General features: G+C 36.3%; 1 protein-coding gene across 1 annotated transcript in view; it reads left to right on the forward strand.

Annotated features, from left to right (window-relative positions):
- Nucleotides 1-25,706, forward strand: part of LOC103676497 (PARP1 binding protein) — a 72,239-nt gene that overhangs the window by 22,119 nt on the left and 24,414 nt on the right. The window contains exons 4-6 of the mRNA XM_008705701.2: nucleotides 175-282; nucleotides 14,739-14,909; nucleotides 16,013-16,167. Coding sequence (XP_008703923.1) covers nucleotides 175-282; nucleotides 14,739-14,909; nucleotides 16,013-16,167 — 434 coding nt within the window. The remainder of the gene's footprint in view (nucleotides 1-174; nucleotides 283-14,738; nucleotides 14,910-16,012; nucleotides 16,168-25,706) is intronic.

Consider the following 25,706-nt stretch of genomic DNA (forward strand, 5'->3'; position numbering starts at 1 on the left):
TGGAAACAAGCATTATGTTAGAAAGTTTAACTCCATATGCACTTACTGCCAACAAAGATCAGGTAATAATACTGTACACTGGAATATCAGTGACACTATGTATAGCTTGGTGTGAAATATTTTTTATAGTTGTCATAGCACCTTATCATTAGTAACCTCCTGTGTTTTCTACAGAGTCAACTACGGGATTTTCTGTCTGGGAGACAGTATGTAGTAGCTGATGAAACTGATCTTTATGTACCAAGATCACCAATGAGTAAACACAACCAGGATAATGAAAAGGTACTGATAAATTGTGAGTAGATTAAAGCAGGATATGATCCTCTTCAAATCACTGTGAGTTTGTGCATTACAGTTATTATTATTAATTTTTTAAAGTTTTTAATTTGTTTAGACAAAACTGTATTTGCAAAGAGTAATACATTAGAGACTGCTGAGAGCCTAACAATCAGTTTCTTCCTGGTTTTGGGCCAAGGTAACAGGCAGTGTGCAAAAATAGGTATCACTCTTAAGTCTCTGAAAAGTAATTGGAAGGTCTAGGTTGCCAGAACTCTTTGAATCTTTGTATTTGGTAAATTCACTTACGGTTTTAAATGAATGATTCTTGCGAGGATATGTACAATTGAAAAATCTGTTCTGTCTCCTTTGCAGTAGATAACTGATACATCACAAATTGTGATAATAGAGTTTCTTGTGCAAACAAACCACAGAAAACAAACCACAGGTTTTGTCTAATATAATTTACCTTCTGTTAAATGCTATGCTAGGTACCTAATTAAATATAGTAACTCCTTACTAACCATGGGGATTATGTTTATGGAAGTTTCTATGGTAAATAAAATCATCATTGACAAGATAAAAATTTAGGAGTATTAGAAAAAGCAGTAAAATTACATTCAACATATCTAAATCCATCTTCTTCATTCAGTTTGATGAATCAGCTTCTTCATTTTTAAGAAAATATTGTTAAGGCAGGTTCTCCCATAAGTCCCATGCCATACAGATGGCACTTTAAGAAATATATTTGTCACTGGCCAAAATTAAATACCTGTGCACCTACTTCCTAGACTTATGTGCTTGAACATCTGCTTCTAATAAGTTTTTCTGCTGTATTTGAAAGTTAAGTTTCTAACATCATGACATTTAATCCCTAAAGTTCTTCAGCATATCGTTTCCTGAAAGTAAAGGCATGGCCATAATATCATTATCATATATAAGAAAACATAAGTATTCCCTAATATCACTTACTGTCTTCCCTATTCAGATTTCTCCATTTGTCCCCCAAATGGTTTTATATCTCTTTAGATTCTTTTAATCTAGAAGAATTCCCCTTAGTCTTTTTCTCTTCTTATTTATCTATTTAATTTCTCCTGGTATTATTTATCTTGTTCCTCTATTTCCAGTAAACTGAAAGTTTTATGCAAAAGCTTGCTTAGATTGAGGTTTAACGTTTCATAACAAATACTTCATAACTGATGGTGAGGACCACATTAGGAACACAAACTCAAGTTGTCCCAAATTGCCAGATCTCTCTTTGCTGTGAGCCAAAATCTGTGGGGTGACACTGTAAATTCCCTGTTTCCCAGCAGCCTTTTACCCAGTGATTTTGCACGTGCATTCATGATCCTTGTTTGAATCAGTTATTTCTTTAGTGTTTGCAAAATGGTGAGTTTCTAACTCTGTCGTGTCTTTACATTAATTAGCTGACATTTCTCAGTAAAGCAGAGCTTGGTAAGATAAAGCTATTTAGGGAACTAGTTCCCTAAGAATGTCAGAGTCACTACTTAATTCTTTCTCTTTCATTACCAGTTTAGGAGTTGGGATTATAGTTATTTATAAGATAGGATACGAATTAGATTTTTTTAAATTTATCTTTCTCCTTTTTTTATGTGTGTATTTATTGCTATGAACTCATGAATTTTTATTTATTCAGTTTTAAAATTAATTGCAGTCATTAATCTTTGATGCTAAAATGGAGGGCTTCCGTTCAAGCTGGCTTCTGTATCTTTTTTACATTCCCTATTAGACTTCTTAGCACTTCCCTTTTTTCTGGCGTAACAAAATACTCCAAGTCCATCTTTCAATATTTTCTGCCCAGATGTGATTCCTTTCAGTGATTTGTAACTATTTTCTCTTGCTTGAAGTTAATTTTTCACTTACATTGTTTTTCCCTCCTGTCCCAAATATTGGTAAAATGTTTACCAAATGCCTGGTCTTTTCTCATTGGTATTTAAGGGGTACATTCATATATCAAGAGAGTTGATCACTTATTCTTCTCTCTGATTTATCTTACAGGCTGTATAGGGAGGAAACAATAATTGTTATTGTATCTTAAGAGAAATTAGCTAATTTGTATGTGTAAAATACCTAGGTGTTTATAATTTTTCGCTTATGGATATAAAATGTTATCTTAAATGGATATCCATGAAAAAAAGAGTATAGCATATAGAAACTAATGGGTCTTCACTGCAAGCATATAGTTTTCTCATTTTAAAAAACAGTGATAGTTTCATTGTGTTAATCCTCTGCTAGCCAATAGATTAGATTTCATGAGGACTGTTGAGGTAGCAGCCTCCTCTCAACTATTTTTCTGTTACTTGCAGACTTCTAATTTTTCTTTTTGCAAAGTATTTTTGGAAGGCAATGTTTTTCTTTTAAAATTCCAAAGTGACTTTTCGGGCTCAGTCTTGCATAGATATATTTTGATCACAAAATGTAGCTTACTAATGCCACACCATAGTCATCAAGTAGATGAATGGCATGAATTTGAGAAACAATATTTTTGCTTCCTTACATTATTTTTCCTAAGGTACTAAACTGCTTTAGAAGTTCTGAAGTAGAGAAGGGAAAAAATGAAATAAAAGCCCTAAAAGAAAATCATCAGTTAAATAAAAAATTCTACTGGTATATTAGTTCTAGTCCAACTCTTTTTTTTGGTCATTATATGTAAGAATTTATGTGTTTGGCAAAGAAAGTAAAAAAATAACTGTATAAATTATTAATCTCAATCTAGGAAAACTTTCTTCAAATTGAGATTGAATATCTGCATTTCAGTAATAATTAATGGATAGGAAAAGAAACATGGAATTGCCAGAAAGCTTAAATAAAATTGTTCAACTTCTAAACAAACATTGCAAATACTTTGTGGTATGGATTGAATCAGTTTATTAAATAAATAAACAGAACATTATCTTTATTTTTGGTATCTTGGTAAAAGCCTCAATCTTGTGGATTTTTTCAATTTAGGCCCTTGCTTCTGGACATCCTAACTGTATTTATGTGGAATGCTTTTCCAGAGAGCCTCTTTAAAACACACTTGCAAATACAAGAGCAGGGAAACCATAACTGCCATGTTATATGACCATAATGATAGGGATAGATTTCCAATTGCAGCCATGAGTTAAAAGAAACACTCTAACTGTGAGGACTCCAAGATGTTTTTCCCTGATGTTCGTCTAGCATCATAGATCAGAAGGGCAGAATTTGCTAGCCTTAAAGAACAAGTTGTAGATGTGATGGTTTAAGCCCTGGTTTGTACCCAGTAAGGATCAGATATATACATTTTGGTAAATTCTCATTATTTTTGGACAGCAGAAGCACAGTAAAACAGGGATTGAATGAAATCAAATGTATAAAAACTGAAGTTTCTAATTGCAATCTGAATGTCACTTTTTCTTTCTTTTGATTTTTCACAAAATGTGTTACGCTTTTGAAATGTGAAAGGATAAGATAAAGAGGAGATTCATATGTTTTAGACTATTGAACTGTGCAGTTAAAATGGAAACTTTTGTATTATAGATTCACATGAAGTATTATGATTTACACTAAAAGTAAAGATAAAAGGACACTTGAAATCTAAGTAGAAAACTATATTATGCCTTAAGTTGTAATATTTTAGGGTGGATCTTAAGGGTGATTTTAATTTAGTTGTAGCTTGGAGTAATTTTTTTTAAGGCAATGTAATACAATTATATGAGTGCTTATTTGATCCCAAGTACGTTTTTATCAATAGTTTTCATTTTGAAATTTCTAAAAGGACCAAATACACGTATTAAGCTTTTTTCGTTTATCATTGAACAAAAACTAATTGAGAACCTGTTAACAAAATGGACTGATTACCTGCAATAATGCCAGTCATTCTTTTAGGCCTTAAGGGTACATCATTTGCTCTCCTAGAATTCATGAAGTAGTAGAAAGATTAAGAAAATGCACAGCACCAGAAACCATTAAGATCTATGCAGGGAATTATAATTGACTAATATGCATAGTTATAACAGGGTGATAAGAAAGGCAGTAAATGAATTACTGTTCTATACTAGGAGATCAGGGAGCCCCTCTCCAAAGGTAACATTTGTCTCATATTTTTAATATTTAAGAAAAAATTTTTAGAGGGTTAATATTTAAGCTTTTTTTTAATGTTTTTTTATTATATTATGTTAGTCACCATACAGTACATCCCTGGTTTCTGATGTAAAGTTCGATGATTCATTAGTTGCGTATAACACCCAGTGCACCATGCAATACGTGCCCTCCTTACTACCCATAACCAGTCTATCCCATTCCCCCACCCCCTCCCCTCTGAAGCCCTCATTTTGTTTCTCAGAGTCCATAGTCTCTCATGTTTCATTCCCCTTCTGATTACCCCCCTTTCTTTATCCCTTTCTTCCCCTACCGATCTTCCTAGTTCTTATGTTCCATAGATGAGAGAAATCATATAATTGTCTTTATCTGCTTGACTTATTTCACTTAGCATTTATCTCCTCCCAGTGTCCGTCCATGTTGCAGCAAATGTTGAGAACTTGTTCTTTCTGATAGCTGAGTAATATTCCATTGTATATATGGACCACAACTTCTTAATCCAGTCATCTGTTGAAGGGCATCTTGGCTCCTTCCACGCTTTGGCTATTGTGGACAATGCTGCTATATGAACATTGGGGTGCATATGGCCCTTCTCTCTTCACTACGCTCTGTATCTTTGGGGTAAATACCCAGTAGTGCAATGGCTACAGGTCATAGGGTAGCTCACCATTTTAACTTTTAAGGACCCCAACACTGTTTCGTGAGTGGCTGTACCAACTGCCCACCAACAATGTAGAGGATCCCTTTTTCCACACATCCTCTCCAGCAATTGTTGTTTCTGCCTTGTCATTTTTGCCATTCTAACTGGCATAAGGTGTATCTTTAGTGTGGTTTTGATTTGAATTTCCCTGATGATTATGATTGAACATTTTCATGTTTTAATTTGTATGTCTATGGAAAAGTGTCTGTTCATATCTTCTGCCCATTTTATATTTGTTTATTTGTTTCTGTGCTATTAGAGTTTGAGAAGTTCTTTGTAGATCTTGGATGCCAGTTTTTATCTGTAGCATCATTTGCAAATATATTCTCCCATTCCGTGGGCTGCCTCTTAGTATTTTTGACTGTTTCCTTGGCTGTGCAGAAGCTTTTATCTTGATGAAGTCCCACAAGTTCATTTTATCTTTTGTTTCCTCTTGCCTTTGAGCAGTGTCATGAAAAAGGTTGCTGTGCCGGTGTCATAGAGGTTGGGTGCCTATGTTCTCCTCAGGATTTTTGATGGATTCTGTCTCACACGAGGTCTTCATCCATTTGGAGTTTATCTTCTGTGTATGGTGAGGGGAGTGGTCAAGTTTCATTCTTTTGCATGTAGCTGTCCAGTTTCCCAGCACCATTTATTAAAGAGACTTGTCTTTTTTTTCCACCAGATGTTTTTTCCTGCTTTATCAAAGATTAGTTGCCCAAAGAGCCGAGGGTCCATTTCTGGGTTCTCTATTCTGTTCCATTGGTCTATGTGTCTGTTTATATGCCAGTACCATGCTGTCTTTGTGATCACAGCTTTGTAGTACAGCTAAAATCCGCATTGTGATGCCCCCCAGCTTTGTTTTTCCTTTTCAACAGTTCCTGGAGATTCGGGCATTTTCTGGTTCCATACAAATTTATAGACTATTTGTTCCAGTTGTTTGAAAATGTCCTCGTATTTTGATCGATAGCATTGAAAGTGTGAGATTGCTCGTGGACATGGACATTTTTGCGAACTATGTTAATTCTTCCGATCCATGAAAGCACTGGAATATTTTTTCCATCTTTTTGTGTCTTCCCCAATGTCTTTCAAGAGTGATTATAGTTTCTAGAGTATAGATCGCTTTACGTCTCTGGTTATGTTAATTCCAAGGTAACGTGTGGTTTTTGGTGCTATTGTAAATGGGATAGATTCCTAATTTCTCTTTCTTCAGTCTCATTATTCGTGTATAGAAAGTGCATGATTTCTGAGCATAGATTTACTCCTGCCGCCACATTACTTAATTGCTCTTATAACTTATAATAGTTTGGGAGTGGATTCTTTTGGGTTTTCCATATAGAGTATCATGTCATCTGCAAGAGAGCATTTTGACTTCTTCTTTGTTGATTTAGAGTACCTTTATCCCTTTTGTTGTCTGATTGCTGTTGCAAGGATTTCTAGTACTATGTTGAATAATGTAGCAGAGTGGGATCTGTGGCGTTAACCTAATCTTAAGGGAAAGGCTTCCAGCTTTTCCCCATTGAAAATGGTATTTGCTGTAGGCTTTTCTACATAGATGGTTTTCAGAGATTGAGGAATGTACCCCTATCCCTACCTCCTGAAGGGTTTTAACTGTAAGGATGCTGTATTTTGTCAAAATGCTTTTCTGCATCTATTGAGAGAATCATATATTTTGAATTTTTCTTTCTGGACAAAATCAAGATCACGATAGATTTTGCTGAATGTTGAACCACCCTTGCTTCCAGGGATGAATCCCACTTAGGTCATGATATAATCCTTTTAATGTACTGTTGATTCTATTAGCCAGTAGATCTTGTTGAGGATTTTGGCAGCCATATTCATTAGGGAAATCGGTCTGTAACTCTCCTTTTTGAGGGGGTCTTTGCCTGGTTTGGGGATCAAGGTAATATTGGCCTCATAGAATGAGTTTGGTAGCTTTCCTTCTGTTTCTATTTTTTGAAATAGCTTTAGGAGAATAGGTATTATTTCTTCTTTGAATGTTTGGTAGAATTCCCCAGGAAAACCATCCGGGCCTGGAGTTTTGTTTTTTGAAGGCTGTTTATCACTGACTCAATCTCTTCATAATTAATTGGCCTGTTTAAGAAATCAATTTCTTCCTGTTTCAATCTTGGTAGTTTATAGGTTTCCAGGAAGACCTCCATCTCTTCCAGATTTCTTAATTTATTGGCGTAAAGCTGTTTATAAAAGTTTCTAATAATCCTTCCAATTTCATTGGTGTTGGTTGTGACCTCTCCTTTTTCATTCATAATTTTATTAATTTGGGTCCTTTCTCTATTCTTTTGGATAAGTCTTGCCAGTGGTCTGTCAATTTTATTGATTCTCTCAAAGAACCAGCTTCTAGTTCTGTTGATCTGCTCTAATGTACTCCTGGTTTCTAATTCATTGATTTCTGCTCTAATCTTGGTCAACTGCTTCCTCGTGAGTGGATTAGGCCTGTCCCTCTCTTGCTGTTCCAGCTTCTTGAGGTGAGAATATAAAAACTGCATTTTAGATTTTTCTATTCTTTTTTTTTTTTTTAAGATTTTATTTATTTATTCGACAGGATAGAGACAGCCAGCGAGAGAGGGAACACAAGCAGGGGGAGTGGGAGAGGAAGAAGCAGGCTCATAGCGGAGGAGCCTGTTGTGGGGCTCGATCCGTCGCCGGGATCACGCCCTGAGTCCGAGCAGACGCTTAACCGCTGTGCCACCCAGGCGCCCCTAGATTTTTCTATTCTTTTGAGTGAGGCTTGGATGGCTATGTATTTCCCCCTTAGGACTGCCTTTGCAGTATCCCATAGGCTTTGGACTGTTGTATTTTCATTCTCGTTGGTCTCCATAAATTGTTTAAATTGATTTTTGATTTCCTGGTTTATCGAGTCATTTCTGAGCAGGATGGTTCTTAGTCTCCAAGATGTTTGAGTTTCTTCCAAATTTTTCATTGTGGTTGAGTTCCAATTTCAAAGCGTTGTGGTCTGAGAATATGCAGGGAATAATTTCAGTCTTTTGGTATCGGTTGAGACCTGTTTTGTGTCCCAGAACATGGTCTATTCTTGAGAATGTTCCATGGGCATTAGAATAGAATAAGTATTCTTTGGTTCTGGGGTGTAGTGTTCTATATATATCTATGAGGTCCAACTCGTCGAGTATGGCATTCAAAGCCCTTGTTTCTTTGTTGATTTTTTGCATGGGTGTTCTGTCTATTTCTGATAGTGGAGTGTTCAGTTCCCTTACAATTAACGTATTTTTATCTATGTGTGTCTCTTTATTCTGGTTAAGAGTTGGCTTGTGTATCTTGCTGCTCCCCTGTTGGGGGCATATATATTTATAATTGTCATGTCCACTTGTTGGATACATCCTTTAAGAATAATATAGTGCCCTTCTGTGTCTCTAACTGTAGTCTTTAGTTTAAAATCCAATCTGTCTGATATGAGAATTGCTACCCCAGCTTTCTTTTGAGGTCCATTGGCGTGAAAGATGGTATTCCATCCCTTTACTTTCAGTCTGAATGTATCTTTAGGTTTAAAGTGAGTCTCTTGTAGACAGCAAATGGATGGGTCATGTCTTTTTATCCAATCTGCAACACTGTGGTATTTTATGGGAGCATTTAGGCCATTTACATTGAGACCAAATATTGAGAGGTATGATTTTAATGATGCCATGTTGCGAGTACAGTCTTTGTTTCTATCGATTGTGACGTTGTGTTCTGTATCACTCTTGGGGCCTTTTTACCTTTATAGAACCCCCCTTAATATCTCCTGTAGGGCTGATTTCGTGGTTACGAAATTGGTCAATGACTGGCGATTCTGGAAGGTCTTTATTTCTCCATCCATTCTGAATGACAGCCTTGCTGGATAAAGGATCCTTGGCTGCATGTTTTTCTCTGAAAGAGCTTTAAAAATGTCCGTCAGACCCTTTCCTTCATTCTAGGTCTGTGTAGACAGGTCTGACGTAATTCTTATACCTTTGCTTTGGTACGTGAGAAATTTCTTTCCCCTGGCCGCTTTCAATACTGTATCCTTGGATCTAATATTTGCGAATTGCACTATGATGTGATGTGGCGTAGGTCTGTCGTGGTCGAGCTTGGGAGGGGTCGTCTCTGCCTCTTGGACACGAATGTTTGTTTCCCTTGCTAGATTAGGGAAGTTTTCAGCTACAATTTGTTCAAATATCTCTTCTAGACCTCTGTTTTTCTCCACCCCCTCGGGGATGCCGATGATTCTGACATTGGAACGTTGCATTGAGTCAGTAATCTCCCGTAACCTACATTCTTGTGCATGGATTTTTTTGAGTCCAGATTCTATTTTAGTTTTCTCTTCTACTAACCCATCCTCCAGTTTGCTGATACGTTCTTCTGCCTCATTCATCCTGGCCATCAGAGCCTCTAGTTTTGCCTGCATTTGGCTCATAGAATTTTTAATTTCTGCCAGATTCGCTCTCATTTCCGCCCTTAGAGATTCTATATTCTCATTAACATTTTTGTTAATACTTTTTTCAAGTCTACACATCATCTTGACCTTTGTTACTCTGAATTCCATTTCTGATAATTTGGTTACATCCATATCCATTAGTTCTGTGGCAGAGGCCACAGACTCATTGTCTTTTCTTTGCTGGGGGGATTTCTCCTTCTCGTCATTCTGATGAGGAGAGGTTGCAGGGTTGTCCAGAGCCCAAATTATTGACCAGGACCCAGGCCGTGCGCCCTTGTTTTATAAGGATCTTAGGGATGTGGGCTTCTTGATTTTTCAGCCTGCCTTCTGGGGGAGGGGTCTGCCGCCCCGATACTCAGGTAACCCTGTTTGGGTACAGTCTCTGTGTCCCCTGGGAGGGGGGATGGGGGTGGGCACGCTGTGAGCCGGTGTTTCCAGGCTTTTGTTCTCTGGTGGCTTTCCCTGGTGGTTTGCTGTGCCTCTTCTGAGAGTCAGAGCAGCAGCGGCCGAATCTCAGCCTCTGTCTCAGAACAGAGGGATCGTCGACCATTCTCCTTTGATGTTCTGACCACTTTAACTCTGTTTCTGTTGGTGCTGCTCAACCCTGCAGTGTCCCGGGATGTGCGTCCCACACCTGGCGTCCCAGCCCTCACTTCCAGGGCTGGCGCGCCTCTGTCCTTTGTGTTTCTAACACCGCCAGCCGCCAGCTGCTCCCCCGCACTCTGGAGCTCCTGGTCTCATTCTGGTTCCAGTGAGCACACCGGAGCTCCGATTTTCACTCTGGTCGTGTGTTCCCCTGCTTACGGTCTCAGTCTGCTCTCTTGGGGGTGCCGGTCCGCGAGTCTGCCTATTCCCCGTGCAGGTGGCTACCGCTCTGTGGCACCCAAACACGGGGGCTCCCTCTCCCTTCCATTTATCTTCCGATATCTGTGCGCGGTTTCATGGCTCCCCGCTTCGTACCTCAATACTCAGCACTGGAGATGTTCATTTGTAGAGATCCAGATGTATCTTCCTGCGTCTCAGGCTGATTCCGTGGATGTTCAGGCTGGTCTGGTATCTATCCAACTCCACTCAGGGGACCGGCTGAAAAAGGGTTCCCGTACTCCTCTGCCATCTTAACTCCCACAAATATTTAAGATTTTTTTAAAAATCAATTTTGCTTAAATTTCAAGTCCATATTTAATGTAAACTTTTCCTGTTAAATGAAGTTTTTTAAAATTGACACTGCCTCCCTTTTTTTAAGAATTGGTTTTCATAAGAAATTTAAATAATCCGGAAGCATGTTACCTTTAAAAGTGCTTTTAATATGTCTATGAACTTGAGACTTCCTTAATAATTGTTTCAGAGACTTCCTAATAATTTATAATTTTTATTGCTAGCTTCTAAAGCTCCCTTTTATGCTTCCTAATTTAAAATGTGACTAAACAGAATATGAAAACATTTTGAATAAATTAGGAAAATATTTTCTTATAGTTTATAGATAATAAATTATGGGGTCTTTAGTTGTCAGTCACTGAAGAACTTAATGAACTTCATGTTTTAAGAGTGAATTGAGTTTATAATTTGTGGAGTACATTTTTCTAAGGGAATAGGCAAGGAGAGGATTTCAGGTAAATAGCATGGGAGAGACATTTGAGAATTAGATACAAACAAGATTCCAGAGCAAGAAGAAGGGGTGGAAGTATTTGAGAAGGTGATGAGAATTCCATAAAAATAACTTAGTTTTGATGAAACCCAATTTATCAGTTTTCTCCTATTATAGATTGTGCTTTTGGTGTCATGTGTAATAAGTCTGCCTAATTTCAAGTCATAAAGATTTTTTCCTATGTTCCCTTCTTAAAGTTTTACAATTTTATATATATCGTACATTTAGACCTGTGATCTGCTTTAAGTTAATTTTTATAAATAGTGTGAGGTTGAGGCACCTGGGTGGCTCAGTGAGTTAAGCTTCTGACTTCAACTCAAGTCATGATCTCAGGGTCCTGGGATTGAGCCCCACATTGGATTCCCCACTCAGCGGGGAGTCTGCTTGTCCCTCTGCCCCTCCCCCACTCATGCTCACTCTCTCTCTTTCTCAAATAAATTAGTAAAATCTTAAAAATGTTTTTTTTAAGGTTTAGGTGAAGTTTAGGTGAGTTTCATTTGTTTCACATATGATTTATCAATTGCTTCCACACCAATATTGGAAAGAGTGTCCTTTCTCCATTGTTTCTTTTGCACCTATGTCAAAAATCAAATGGCCATATCTGTTAGGTCTAGTTGTGGACTCTGTTCTGTTTCATTGACATGAGTGTCCCTTTATAAATACTGTATTATTTTGATTGTATACTAATATTTAAGATAATTTTTCAGCATATTTAATATGTTGTTCTAGTGTCTTCTGGCTTTTTGATGATCTGTTACTAACTTTATCATTGTTCCAAAATAATGTAATGTGTCGTTTTGTTCTGGTTACTCTCAAGATTTTTTCTCAGTTTTGGCTGTCAGTGTTTACTTATAATACAGGAATAATATTCTTTGTGGTTTTCCTACTTGAGTAGCTTCTTAGATCTACAAATTAATGTTTTCCACCAAATTTGGGATCTTTTTGGCCATAATTTCATGAAATAAGTTTTTCTGCTTCTTTTACTCTTCTGCAGGAATTCTAAATACATGTCCCACAGAGCTCTTTGATTTTATTTTTCTTTCTGTTGTTTTCTTTTGTTTTTCTGTTTTGGTAATTTCTATTTATATATTTGTAAGTTCACTGATAATTTCTTCCACTTTCTCCAAGTTGTTGAGCCCACCTATTTTGTTTTGGTCATTGTACTTTTCATTTTTAGAATTTACTTTCTTTATAGTGTCCACTTTTCTGTTGTCATTTCCCCTGTTAATTCATCGATAACACTTTTCTAATTCATTGAACATTTTTTGTTTGAGTTCTTTGAATTTATTTATAGTGGTGACCTCAGTGTTTTATCTGCTAAATCTAACATCTAGGTTCACTTGTTGTTAATTTTTATTGATTGCTTTTTATCTTGAGAAGGGGTCACACTTTTTGTTTTTGTTTTTTTGTTTTTGTTTTGAACTGTCTAGTAATTTTTAGATGAAAACTGGACATTACAGATACTATTTTATAGTGATTCTGGGTTTTCTCATGTTCTTCTCAAGACAATTGAGTTTTTATTCTATTAGGCAGTTTTGTTGCCTGGATTTCAACTTCATATTTTGTCTCCCTGGTATGCATCTTTTGGGTTATTTATTCTTATGGTTTTTCCCTTTGCTGTGTTTTTTTTTTTTTTTTTTTTTAGGTTTGCTTTTGTAGATCTTTCTTCTGCCTGCCAAATGTGGCAGTAAGCCAAAGATTTGGGAAAGTATGGAGCTCATTCTTTCCTTGGATTCTTTTTTCCTAGGGATTTTCCTGTATTTTCCAGTTGTTCTGACAAGTTTTGGCTCGGTACACTTAACACTTCAAGCCTATCCAACTTCATCTTTCTGCGACTGAAGCTACACACAGTTGTGGAATGCACTCATTTTAGCAAACCTTCCAACTCATAGCTCTTGTTCCTCGTAACTCAATCTTTCTTGAATATATTTCTTTCTGATTTCTGCCTGTGTTTTTGATGGACTCCCTGGAATTTCCCCCAGGCTTGTGTATTTTTGCTGTCAGCTATGGATTATGGCTCTTAATGCTCTCAATTATTTCTAGGGTTTTCCCCTTTAAATTTCTAGCTGCTTTCGCAGCCCTGGATTCAAGGGCACCATTATAGTCACTTCTATCTGCTGCAGCCATAATCATGAAAGTTGGGCCAGTAAACCACAAATTTAAATCATACTTTTTTTGGGGGGGCCCAGCATAGAGCCCAAGGTGGGGCTTGAACTCATGACCCTGAGATCACGAGCTGAGCTGTGATCAAAAGTTGGATGCTCAGTTGACTAAACCACCCAGATGCCCCTAATTTGTTCCCTTCTTATTGCAGTTAGGCTAAAATTAAATATTCCTCCAGCTTCTGTCTTCTTCTGGATACTTTACAGTTTCTTTAAATAGTATTTAAAATTTCTTACTTACTATTTTATGTTTGTTATCTGTGAGGTTCATAGGATCACTCACTTCTCCACTATTACAGGAAGTTTAGGACCTTGAGTAACCACAGACTTGCTATTCTTAACCTTTCTTGTTGCAGTTCTTTTAAAATTAAATTCTCGGGGCGCCTGGGTAGCGCAGTCGTTAAAGCGTCTGCCTTCGGCTCAGGGCGTGATCCCGGCGTTTCGGGATCGAGTCCCACATCGGGCTCCTCTGCTGGGAGCCTGCTTCTTCCTCTCTCACTCGCCTGCTGTGTTCCCTCTCTCACTGGCTGTCTCTCTGTCACCTAAATAAATAAAATCTTTAAAAAAAAAAAATAAATAAATAAAAAATAAAAAAAAAATAAAATTAAATTCTCCTCTAGTTTGGGTCTGCTTTGTGTGTACTTCCCAGTGTAGTTACATTTTTGAAATTTTACTAATATTTTATAGTTACCTGTGGGAGTTCACTTCCCCAGTACTAGAAGTTGCAAGGCCTTAACTAGCTATAAGTAGGTAATTTTAAGAATAAGATCATTGAATGCCCTGGTTTGTAAAATGCCCTTGACCATAAAAGACAAGTACAGTATATATGAAAGAACAGATGCCCATATTAAATTCTCACAAATATTATTTATCTTGTGCTTGAACAGTCTATAACTCTGTTTTAGGCCAGTTAATATCAACATCAACTACTTGTTATTATTTTCTTATCATTTGCTTGAATCTCTTCATTGTTATACCTACTTGGTTATTTGGTATTGTCAAAGTCAGTATCTAATAATTACTCCTGAATTTAACCATTTAACTTAAGCCCTTATCTCCAGCCCTGTATAGGTATAGAACCAAATAGTGCCAGTTGGCACATTTCCTAAGCTTTAAGCGGCTTCATTGCTCCTTGTTATTTAGTGACAAATGTGTGCAAAGGAATGATATCCAGCCTTATCAGTAACGCAGACTTTGGACTTTTATCTTTTATATCATTTTCTAAGAGGTATTTTTCAACAGTTGTGATTTGCTCATAGATACTTATTGGTGACACATTTGTTTCATGAGCAGGGATATTTTAATTGTCCAGCTCAATCTTTTGTTGTATGGCAGTTCTCTCTTTTCACATAGAGTTGAGTGAGATATTGTTATTGAATGGTCATAAGTATTTTTACTGTGTGTGAAGAAAAAATTATTGATTTAGTACAACTTCAATAAAGAAAATAATATTTTATTGTACAGGTGCAGTTACTAGCAAGAAAAATTATCTATTCCTATTTAAGCCTGCTAGTGAATTCAAAGAATGACCTGGCTCTGGCTCATGTTCTCAATATTCCTGATAGAGGACTTGGAAGAGAAGCCTTCACTGATTTGAAACATGCTGCTCAAGAGAAAAAGATGTCTATCTTTTTGGTATGGACATGTTACATTTTCAATATGTTTTAAAGACTTATGAACAGTGGATACATGTAACTTAATATAGAATTCTTATAGCTATGATAAAACAACTTTTAAATTGTGCATACATGTTCTTCCTTTGTATTTGAAAATCTATGCTATTTTTATTTATTACCATATTCTTCAAATTTGACAAGGGAGAATTTCTCTAAAGCAGTGTTTTCCTACATGTGTTCTATAGAGTGGTATCTCTGTTAAATTCTGCTTGAATAAATATTTCTAAAGGCAAAAGTCCCTGTTAAATGCTCCTTGAATAAATGTTTTCCAGGGCAAACAGTTTGGAAATAGTGTCTACTTTTATTGGGTATATGTAATGCATGTTTGTATATCAAAAGCTCAGAGAAGTCCTACCATTAAGAACTTGGTGTAAAATAACCTTGTTACTTAATCCGTTGTTTCCTAAGTTATTTAACCTTGGAAGTTTCTTCCAAATTACTGAAATTTCATAGAATTTGTTTTAGGATACACTTTAGAACATTTCATCTTTGATGGAGATGCTCTTAGGTGTAGCCATCCTCTATGTATTTTTTATCATTGTAAGGCCTTTTGAACCACACATGATCAAATAATCCTAAAATGTGAAAGCTAGATAGGGCTTTGTGATTATTTAGTCTAAATGTTCAGTTTATAAATAAAGAAGATAAAGCTTGAAAGAGTTGAATTAATTGCCCACCCTTGAATAAATCAACACAGTCAACATTAAAAAACCCCTTTGTTTCATATTAAAAATTCCAGTTCAATCTATATGAGAATATATTCATACACTAATATTTTATAGTCAGTGATATACTCTTATGAATATATTCTTACGCCCTTAATTTGTCACCTGACTTGGCTCCTCAGTTCCACTTGCATTGCCATCGCCCTTGTTGGCATAAATTTTGCGTGGCATCTGTTTCTTTAATTATTTGCTTCTGAATCAAAGCGACACGAATTATAAAAAATGCTTACTTTACCTGCATACTCAGAAATAATATAAATATACCCAGCTTCATAAAGTTTTATTTTTAACTCACTAAATCATTAAATATAACTAAATCATTTATTTTAATTCACAGGTGGCCACATCATTTATTAGAACACTCGAGCTTGGAGGAAAGGGATATGCACCATCACCATCTGATCCTTTAAGGGCACATGTAAAAGGACTGTCTAATTTTATTAACTTCATTGACAAATTAGATGAGATTCTTGGAGAAATACCAAATCCAAGGTAATGACTTTTCATAAATTACCAATGTGTGTTATTAATCTGTCTTTAAAACTTTACAGAATCAGATGTAGATTTGAATACATGAGCTATTGAAATGACTAAACATCAACAGTAGGGAAAAGAAACAAAATACCTAGATGAATAAGGTATAATCTCATGACCTTTCCCCCTAAGTTTCTGTCTATCTTTGATTCTAAAATTTTTGCCAAAGTCAAATGGCATGTTCACATGAAATTTGACTAGAGAAGAGGGCTATTTGTCTTTATCTGAAAGAAATAAATTTTGGAGGACTGGACATGACTGAATAGATAATTTCTTTAAAATTTTTATTTAGCACTAAATAAATGGGAAACCTATACCAAGAATGAGGAGATTGACAAAGATATGATAAAATCTATATTCTACTTTCTGCTTTTTTCCCATTTTCTTGGGTGTAAATCTTTGGTTTATCTGGAATTTGTTTTTATATGATACTGGAAGTAAGAGATTCTTTCATATCTGATAAACTCCCATTTATAATATATGCATATTGGATGATTACTAATTTTGTGATTAATTTTGGGGGTGCAGAAGTGGGCTGTATATGTTAGCAATCACGGTAGGTCACTGTCAGTTTGGTTGGTATGCTTTAGCATACCAAACAGCTGGTATTATTGAACACTTTTTATGTGTCAGGCTCTTTATGGGGATTATCATTTGATCATTACAACAACCTTACATGGTAGGTACTATATAAATACCCAGTTTAGAGAGGAAGAAACTGAAGTTCTGGGACTAAGTGATTTACCTCAGTCACATCGTTATTTAAGTAGCAGAGCTGGGATCTGTACTCAGTTCTGACCCTGGAATCCATTGTCTTAATGACTGTATCTTATTTCATGAAACTTCTTTTCATTTTAAGATTCCAAGAAAAATTTGTTTCTCAGGATTTTATTCTGAATTGCGTCCTTCTGTCTTTATGAATATCCATTACAAGAAAGTAAATTTGGAAGAGGGTTTTGAATATGTCTTATAGCCAATATCGGACATCTTCTGAACTTTCAAATAATGTATTAGCTGGCTATTTCTTCTGAGATAGCAGATAATTTTTAAAAATATTCTATTTTTAGCAAAGCAAATATAGTTATATTTTGTTAAAGTCAAATAGTAAAAAAGTCCTCCACAGATTGTCCTTAAAATTTTTTTGTGTTTGTTTTTCTATTTACCTCATTTAAATGAAATTTTAATGCAGCTATTTGTTGACTTTTTCCATTTGAGACATTATTAACTTCCTACCCTGGAAGATGGTGATTTGCCACTCACTCACCAACCTCCCAGCCCCTCTTTCTGTCTTCCCCCTCCTGTTACGCACATAAGACTTTTCTTCTTTCATCCTTCTAATATAGTTATACCACAATTTCAGGTTGTTATATTTTAGAATTTATATATATATATATTTTTAAAGATTTTATTTATTTATTCGACAGAGATAGAGACAGCCAGCGAGAGAAGGAACACAAGCAGGGGGAGTGGGAGAGGAAGAAGCAGGCTCATAGCGGAGGAGCCTGATGTGGGGCTCGATCCCATAACGCCGGGATCACGCCCTGAGCCGAAGGCAGACGCTTAACTGCTGTGCCACCCAGGCGCCCCATAGAATTTATATTATTAAGACTTTGTAAATACTGCCTATACCTAAGCTTTGTGATATGCTGTGGTTATTCTTCCTTTCTTTTAGAAATTTTTGTTTTTTTCCTAGAGTTAATAATTATCTACTTTCCTCTTCTGCTTTACTTACTATATATTTATCATTGATTCTTTTTTGAGCTTTCCAATAAAACCATACATATTCTTCCTATTATTAGATCATCTGTCAGTTCTGGTTTTTGCCCTTGAAGACATTCCTTCTGGAGTGTCCTCTATGTTCTTCATTGAGTGTGTACTTTTGCTTGTTAGGCCTGTTCACAGTGGTAATGGTGAAGCTTCATTATCTTGTGAATTTTCTTTGCCTCTGCCTTGTTTTTTGGATCTTGTGACCTTATTTTTAATTGGTAAACCCCTTATTTTATTCTCATGGCTTTCTGAGAAAATAGGAGGCAAAAATATTTATCATATTCTCACATTTAGTTATATGTGATCTTATGTCATGTTTCATTTATCTAAGATTATTATATTTATTTTTTAAGATTATTTTTATCTGCTTCCTGGGTGGTCTTTGTTTTATCTAAGTTGAATGTTTTTATTTGTTTTGCCCTCTTTCATGTTAGAGGTCATTCTAAAATGTGTGGTGATTCTAAACAGTACTTTTATCATATTTAAGAATGAGACTGTAGAAAGCTGATTAGTAGCTCTGTACAGTGGATTTCATTATAGCATGGTATCCATTTGGCTCTTTTGTTGGGGACTCTCCAAATGTCGGTAACTATAGGTCTTTTCTTTGGGACTTAGACCAAAATTTCCAGAGTGGCATCCTTCAGTCCCTTGCAGAAAGCTTTTAGTCTAGCTAGTAATATTCTGAAATTTGAGGTAGGGTGAGGGTTGATGCTGAGTCTCCCAGTTCAGTATGTAGACTTCTACTTAAGCACTCTGTTTTCAGTCCCTGTTGCCTCGAGGTCCAGAGCCGATCTGGCTTAGTTTCTTCAGAGTAATCTTGCTTTCCATGCTGAGGGGAGAGAAGTGCACAGGCCTGACTGCTCAGAATAGGAGAGGAGATTTAGGTGTCTACGTGTTTCCAGTGTAGACTGTCAACCAGCTTTCTCATTTGCAACCCCCTCTTTATTGTAGCCTTCAGTATTGAATTCAATTTCTGAGAATTTCTGGGGTTGCTTCTTATTGGTGTCTCTTTTAACAGTTACTTATGTTTTAGCTTTCTCTGTTCTGAGTAGTCAGCTACCACATATCCATCTGCTTTTCATTTTTCCATGCTTTCATTATATGTCTCTGCTGTCATCTGTTATTGTCTCCTCTAACATTCTCTTTCTTTGTGGATTTTGAAACACTTGCCTTTTTGTCATTTTTAGTGCAGTTTTAGGAGGAAGCAGATAAAAATGCATATATTCAATCCAGTGTAGTTTGTTATAATTACATTACCTTCGGAGGAATTTCTGGTTGGGATGAATTATCTACAGGACAGAAGTACATTTTAGAGGCATCTAGGATGAGAACAGACTTAAATTCTTTTTTTTTTTTTTTTAAAGATTTTATTTATTTATTCGACAGAGATAGAGACAGCCAGCGAGAGAGGGAACACAAGCAGGGGGAGTGGGAGAGGAAGAAGCAGGCTCATAGCGGAGGAGCCTGATGTGGGGCTCGATCCCAGATCGCCGGGATCACGCCCTGAGCCGAAGGCAGACGCTTAACCGCTGTGCCACCCAGGCGCCCCTAGACTTAAATTATTTAACTCATCAATGAGTTATTTTGAATATCCTATCTTAGCACAGTGAGTAATTACTCTATGTTCTAGGGAAGACACTAAAGAAGTGGGTGTCTAAATAGTGGGTATGTTCATGTGGGTGTCTAAATAGTCCACCTGAGAAATCTTTCTTTTTTTTTCTCTTTATTTCATCTTTATGGTGATTTTTGTATATAGTAAGTATATAATCATTTCATAATTTTTAAAAGTTATTAAAAGCTAAGAACATATATCCTGCTTATACAACAATAGAAGAATGTACAGAGAAAAGGACAATTGACCTAGTTTGTGGGAGCCAGGGATAAAAGTGTCAGGAATGCTTACCTGGGTGGCTGTTACAGGTCAGCCTAATCTTGAAGTATGAACTTGAAGGAGTTAGGCAGGCATGGAGAATGGGTGTGAAATGAAATCTAGATGGGGAGAAGGGAGGATATTCTATAGTGGGGATAATATGGCTAACCTATTGGGACGTTGTTTTATTGGTTATTCATTTTGTCTTAGAATTTCAACTTCTACTAGTACTTTCATCACAGTCTATAAAGGTTGTAAGAATAAAACAATAAGCCAATTTCCCTGTTTTTGTCAATTCCTTCTTCCTTTTATAGCTGAGATTCTTGAAAAAAAATGCTATCCTTTATTCCATTTCTGAATTTCTAATTATTTAATATATATTTCTCTCCAGGCTGTAAAGTCTATGAGGGTTTTATTGGTTTTCTGCACTAATATTCCCTAGTCCTAGCACAGTTTCTGGCACAGAGTAGACACTCAATATTTATTTACTTGTCTGTACTTAACTGACTCATAGTAATTCACTTTTCCACTCTATTGAAGCTATTCTGCCAAAGATCACTTGTGATCTAGTTGGTGTAGAATTTTTGGTCTCTTTTGAGTCCTTAAATTTGATCATTTTGTTTCTTAGAACTCTTTTCCCTTCTGAGATTTCATTCTCTTGTTTTCCATCTACATCTAGGACTACATATATGCAAATTATAAATCTAAATTTCAATGGGATTCAAACCTCTTTCCTGAGTTTCAAAAATATATCTGTAACTATATGTTGTGATCTCAAAGGCAATTAAAACTTAACATGTTCCAAACTAAATCTTTGTCTTTTCCTGCAAACCTGCTTCTCCTCCTGAAGTGCCCAGCTCGATGAGGCCTCTCTTCCTCCAGCTACCTAACCAGAAATCTGAAACATATCCTAAACCCCTTTTACTCCTTTCTCTATCTCTTCAGTCACCAAGATCCATGAATTCTTCTTAACATTTTTGATATTCTTTTTTTCATCTCTATTCCTATAGCTGCTATCTTATTTCCATTTTTTAATGGAAAGTCTGTTTTCAGACTTATCCTTTCTTGCTTGAACTTCTTCACTTCTCTCTGAGTTGTTCTTTCTGCCTCCAATCTTGAGTTGCCCCATCCTGTTGTTCTTACAGCTGCCAGTGGTCATTCTAAAACAGCAAATGTTACTTCTGTGATTAAAATCCTTCAGTGATTTCATATTAGGTACAGAATAAGACTCCAGAAGCCTCAATATGATATAGAAATCCTATGTGCTCTAGCTCCTGCCTGTATCTTGCTCTGGCCTCTGTCTCTCAACCTTAAAACTTAAAGATAAACATGCGTTTAACTCTTATAACTGACTGTAATAGGGTTGAGGTGGTAGGGAGTCACAATAATCTTTGAATCAAAAAGAGGATGGGGAATAGATAGGGACGAAATAAAAGAACTGATTCTCACACTTCCCTCCCCACTGCCAACTTTTCATCAGGCCATCTTAGCTGTAATTTGGTTGTATTTCTATCTTTTGCCAGTAGGTGCCACCATAAAATGCATACTATACTTTCCTGAAAAATATCTTAAATTAGCGGTTTCAGGTTACATAAATTAGTTAGTTCTCTGTTGTTCAAATGTTTAAAATTATGTATTTCAAGTTTATGAGAACTTTTTAATGTACACTTGAATTACATTTATTGGACTAAATGTTATACATTTATACAATGTTAAATCTAGTTGAAATTATCCAGTCCAAAATCTCACTATTACGTTTTTCTCGTTTAAAAATATTCTAGGGGCGCTTGGGTGGCTCAGTAGGTTAAGCATCTGCCTTCCGCTTGGATCATGATCCCAGTGTCCTGGGATCGAGCCCTGCACTGGGGCTTCTTCAGCGGGGAGTCTGCTTCTCCTTCTTCCTCCGTGTCTGCCCTCTCTCTCTCTCCCTCTCAAATAAATAAATAAATAAATAAATAAATCTTTAAAAAAATTCTAGAAGCATTTTTGATATATCTTACGGACCACTTTTAATCATAATTTTTAAAGATATGTTTTAGCAAATAGTTTTCTAATTCTTGAAGATGGTAGGGGAAAGCCAATCCATATAGTAAAGATATTCAATAATTACACTAAAGTATTACCAATCATCTGTATTATTGCTTATTGCTCTCTTTCAGTCACTATGCTTTAATACAAGCGTGGGGATTTTTTTTTTTAAGATTTTATTTATTTATTTGACAGAGAGAGAAAGAGAGACAGAGCACAAGCAGGGGGAGCTGCAGAGGGAGAGGGAGACGCAGGGTCCCCACTGAGTGGGAGCCTGATGGGGGGCTTGATCCCAGGACCCTGGGATCATGACCTGAGCCGAAGGCAGACGCTTAACCAACTGAGCCACCCAGGTGCCCCCAGGCCTGGAGATTTAATTGTGTTTTTCCTCACTAGCTTTATTTTTCTCTTTCTGCCCCAGGGCTCTAATGTGATACATTTGGTAGTCAGGAGCTGCAGTATACCTCTTTTTCACCTAAATTCTTCTATTAATGTTTCTGCAGAGTACTCATAATGTATCTTCTGGGATGCCTTCCTGAATAACTCCTTTTTCCCTTACCCACCCACTCAAACTCCCTCTATACCTTTAATATCTCACTTTCTCACATGATCTCTTAAAGAGAAATATTTTATTCATCGTATCCCAGTGCCTAGCACAAATGTCCTGGTGTCATTTGAGTTAAAACTTCAGAGACTCCAGTCTCTAGAAGCAAGAGTCTAGATTATGCCACCATGTTGCTGAGCAGATATTTGAAGAGCTAATATCTGGCTCTAGTAGAGAATGTATAGCAGTAGACTAGTCGTAGCCCTGGTGTTTGAGGTATTTTGCCAAGCGTCAAAATGTTGAGCTTGGCAAGTATCTGAAACACAAATCCTATAAACTTTTTCCTAATATAATTCAATTAAGGAGTCATATCATCTTTAATATTTAGTGTATTTGTTCTTATAGAAAGAATGAGAAAAGGAAGTAAAGGTGACTTTACTTTCTGTGATTTTGACTGAAAATCAAGGAAAAAACCATTGAAAAAGAAAGTGCATATATACACATATATGATATATATATATCTCAAAGAATTCTTAGAGTTTACTCAGACTTCTGATTACACAAATATGGCACACTAGGTCCCCTGGTTGACCCTTCCATTGAAAATAGTTAATAATGCTGGTTAGCATATTTTTAAAATACGTCTTGAGTGCGTTGATGAGTAGGCATATGTAATGAGAATACAGGCCAAAAACTAGGGGAGGGAAGAAAGCCAGAAAGGGAAGTCAAGCACGGAAGTGAGCTTTTATTTTGAGAGTGTTTGGTGATTTGGAAGGTCTGTTCTTAGAGCCACTAAAGTCTGAGAGTGCAAAGACAAAAGCCCAGGGACTGTCTAAGATGAGGAGTCTATTGGAACATACCTACTCTGCAGGGTTGCCCACCCTGTGTAAAATGAACTAAGAATAAGGGCTTTAACCTGATAAAGGGTTTCTATACTTAATGGTATAATGTTTTAGCATTCTATTTAAGATTTAGAACAAGATAAGAGGTCCTGCTCTTATCATTTCTTTTCAACGTAATATCAGATGTTCAGTTCAGTTAGTAGTAAGGCAAGAAAAAGAAGTGGAGATATAATAATTGAAAAGGAAGAAATAAAATTCTATTTGATGATAATAATATTGTATATGTATATAAAACTCCAGGAATTTAAAGGCAAATTATTAATATTATTAGTAGTGTTTTAACAGTGTTACTGGACACAAGGTCAATAAATAAACAATCGTATTTCTATGCCATCACCAAATAGATATTTAGTGCTTCAAAAAAGAGCTTCAAGAATATAAAATACATAAAATAAGTCTAATAAAAGCCATAGTACTTCCTTCTCCCTCAAAAAGTGTAGACTTGATGTGAAATTCTCTGCTTGCCCTCTCCTACCTGGGGCTTTGTGTCCTGATCAAAGTGCTACCAGAGATTTTTGTCTTCAGAAAAATCCATTCATTCTGCTTGCCTCCCACTTCACAGCTCCCAACTTTCCACTCCAGCACTTGTTTTTTCCTTTTTTGGGGAGAGATTAAGTGGTACTTAGAGATTTCCCCCTATTGCTGCCAAACTCAGTGAGATATTCCCCCAGAGTTTTTATTTAGTCTGTCATAGTACAAGTGGAAAGCTCCTAAGTATTTATCACAAATGATAATATAGTAATAGTAAAATATATATCTTTTGTCTTACTATTAAAAATTTCAGATTGTCGTGTGTGATAGTGTCATTTATTCAAGAAACGTAGCAATCATTTCTTCTGTATGCCAAGTATAAACTGGTAGTATAAGGATTAGTAAATATATTGTTCCTTTCTCAAGGAGTTCTTTCTTTCTTTCTTTCTTTCTTTCTTTCTTTCTTTCTTTCTTTCTTTCTTTCTTTCTTTCTTTCTTTCTTTTGTTTTGTTGCCAAAAGGTGATTTTATTATAGCATGGGGACAGGATCTGTGGGCAGAAAGAACTGCCTTGGGATTGTGAGGAGTAACTGATTATATGTTTTTTAATTAGTGATGCTTAGGGATAGTACAAATTTCTAAGGAATTTGGAAGCAAGCCTTTCAGGACTTTGAGGGGTTAGCTGCTGTTAAGGTTACTTTCAGTCTTTAATAAAACATAAAGGCACTAAGGTGGCCATGAGTTCCTTGAGGAAGGTCACACATGTTTTGGGTATCATTGGGCTGCAAGCTATAAGGAGATTTAATTTAAGCTACATTTCTCTTGCCTTTGTTTCCCTCATCATTGCCCCCCTAAACAACTTTGACCCTTAAATCTTGAAGGTTGTTGAAGGCAGAAGGTCCCATCTTCTGTAGTTTCTTCCTGCTGAATAGGGGTAGTAGATAGAGATGTCCCTACCTATGGGTCAAGGTTGGTCAGTTGAGAATTTAATAGGAGTTAGGGAAGGCTAAAGCAGCTTAATTTAGAGTTGATAACATATGGGTGTCTCCTTCAGTTTCTTTCTTTTTTAATGAAATGTTTCTCAAGCTTATATAGTTGTCAGAATCACCTGTGGTATTTTTAAAACAATGCAACTGTTCAGTACTCTTCTTTGCACTTTGTGATTCAACAGAGTGGGATCTGGAATTGATATTTTAAACAAATACTGAATATGATTCTGATAATCAGGCAAATTTGGGAAACACTGGTCTAATCATACATTAAGTGTTTCTGCAATTCTTTTAACTTCCCTTCTTTATTTGGAACAGCTATTTGAATGTGAACAATCATATTTCCAGTGTTTGTTAGGAAACCTGGCTTCTTCCCTAAAACATAAAACCTGGCAATAAGGCAGTGTGGATAAAAACTCTAATTCATAATTTCCTTTATGCCACTGTAAAAGTCACAGAAAAGTTAAATAGCATACTCAAGGTAGGAGGTGGGGGAAGTGGAGAGATGGGGAGCTGTTATTTTGTGTTCAGGCATTCTGACTTTATAGCCAGGCCATACCACCTTCTCATTCAGCACTGCACAGCCTTTCCAGGGATACCTCTAGGGGCGGAGATCTCCTGACATTAAAAAAGAGCCCTCTTCTATTGTTGGACACCTCTAATTTCTTCCTTGCAATAGATCAAACTCCTTCTTCCTATATATTTCTCACATTTTTTAGGTCAGCCTTCTAGAGCAGGAACTGCAACCTAAATTCATTCAGGTTCAGGCTTAGTATAAAGAAATAATTGATTTCAGGTTTTTTAAAACACTTGTCTGTTGAACATAGTTGGTCCAGTCTTTGGTTTGCTTTAGATCAATATTAACTAACTTAATTTCCCCTTCCACATAATAACAGTTTTCATATTAGAAAGCAATGTCATGTTTCA

This window comes from Ursus maritimus, unplaced genomic scaffold, assembly GCF_017311325.1.
Source record: "Ursus maritimus isolate PB19 unplaced genomic scaffold, ASM1731132v1 scaffold_21, whole genome shotgun sequence".
In the NCBI taxonomy this organism is placed as follows: Eukaryota; Metazoa; Chordata; class Mammalia; order Carnivora; family Ursidae; genus Ursus; species Ursus maritimus.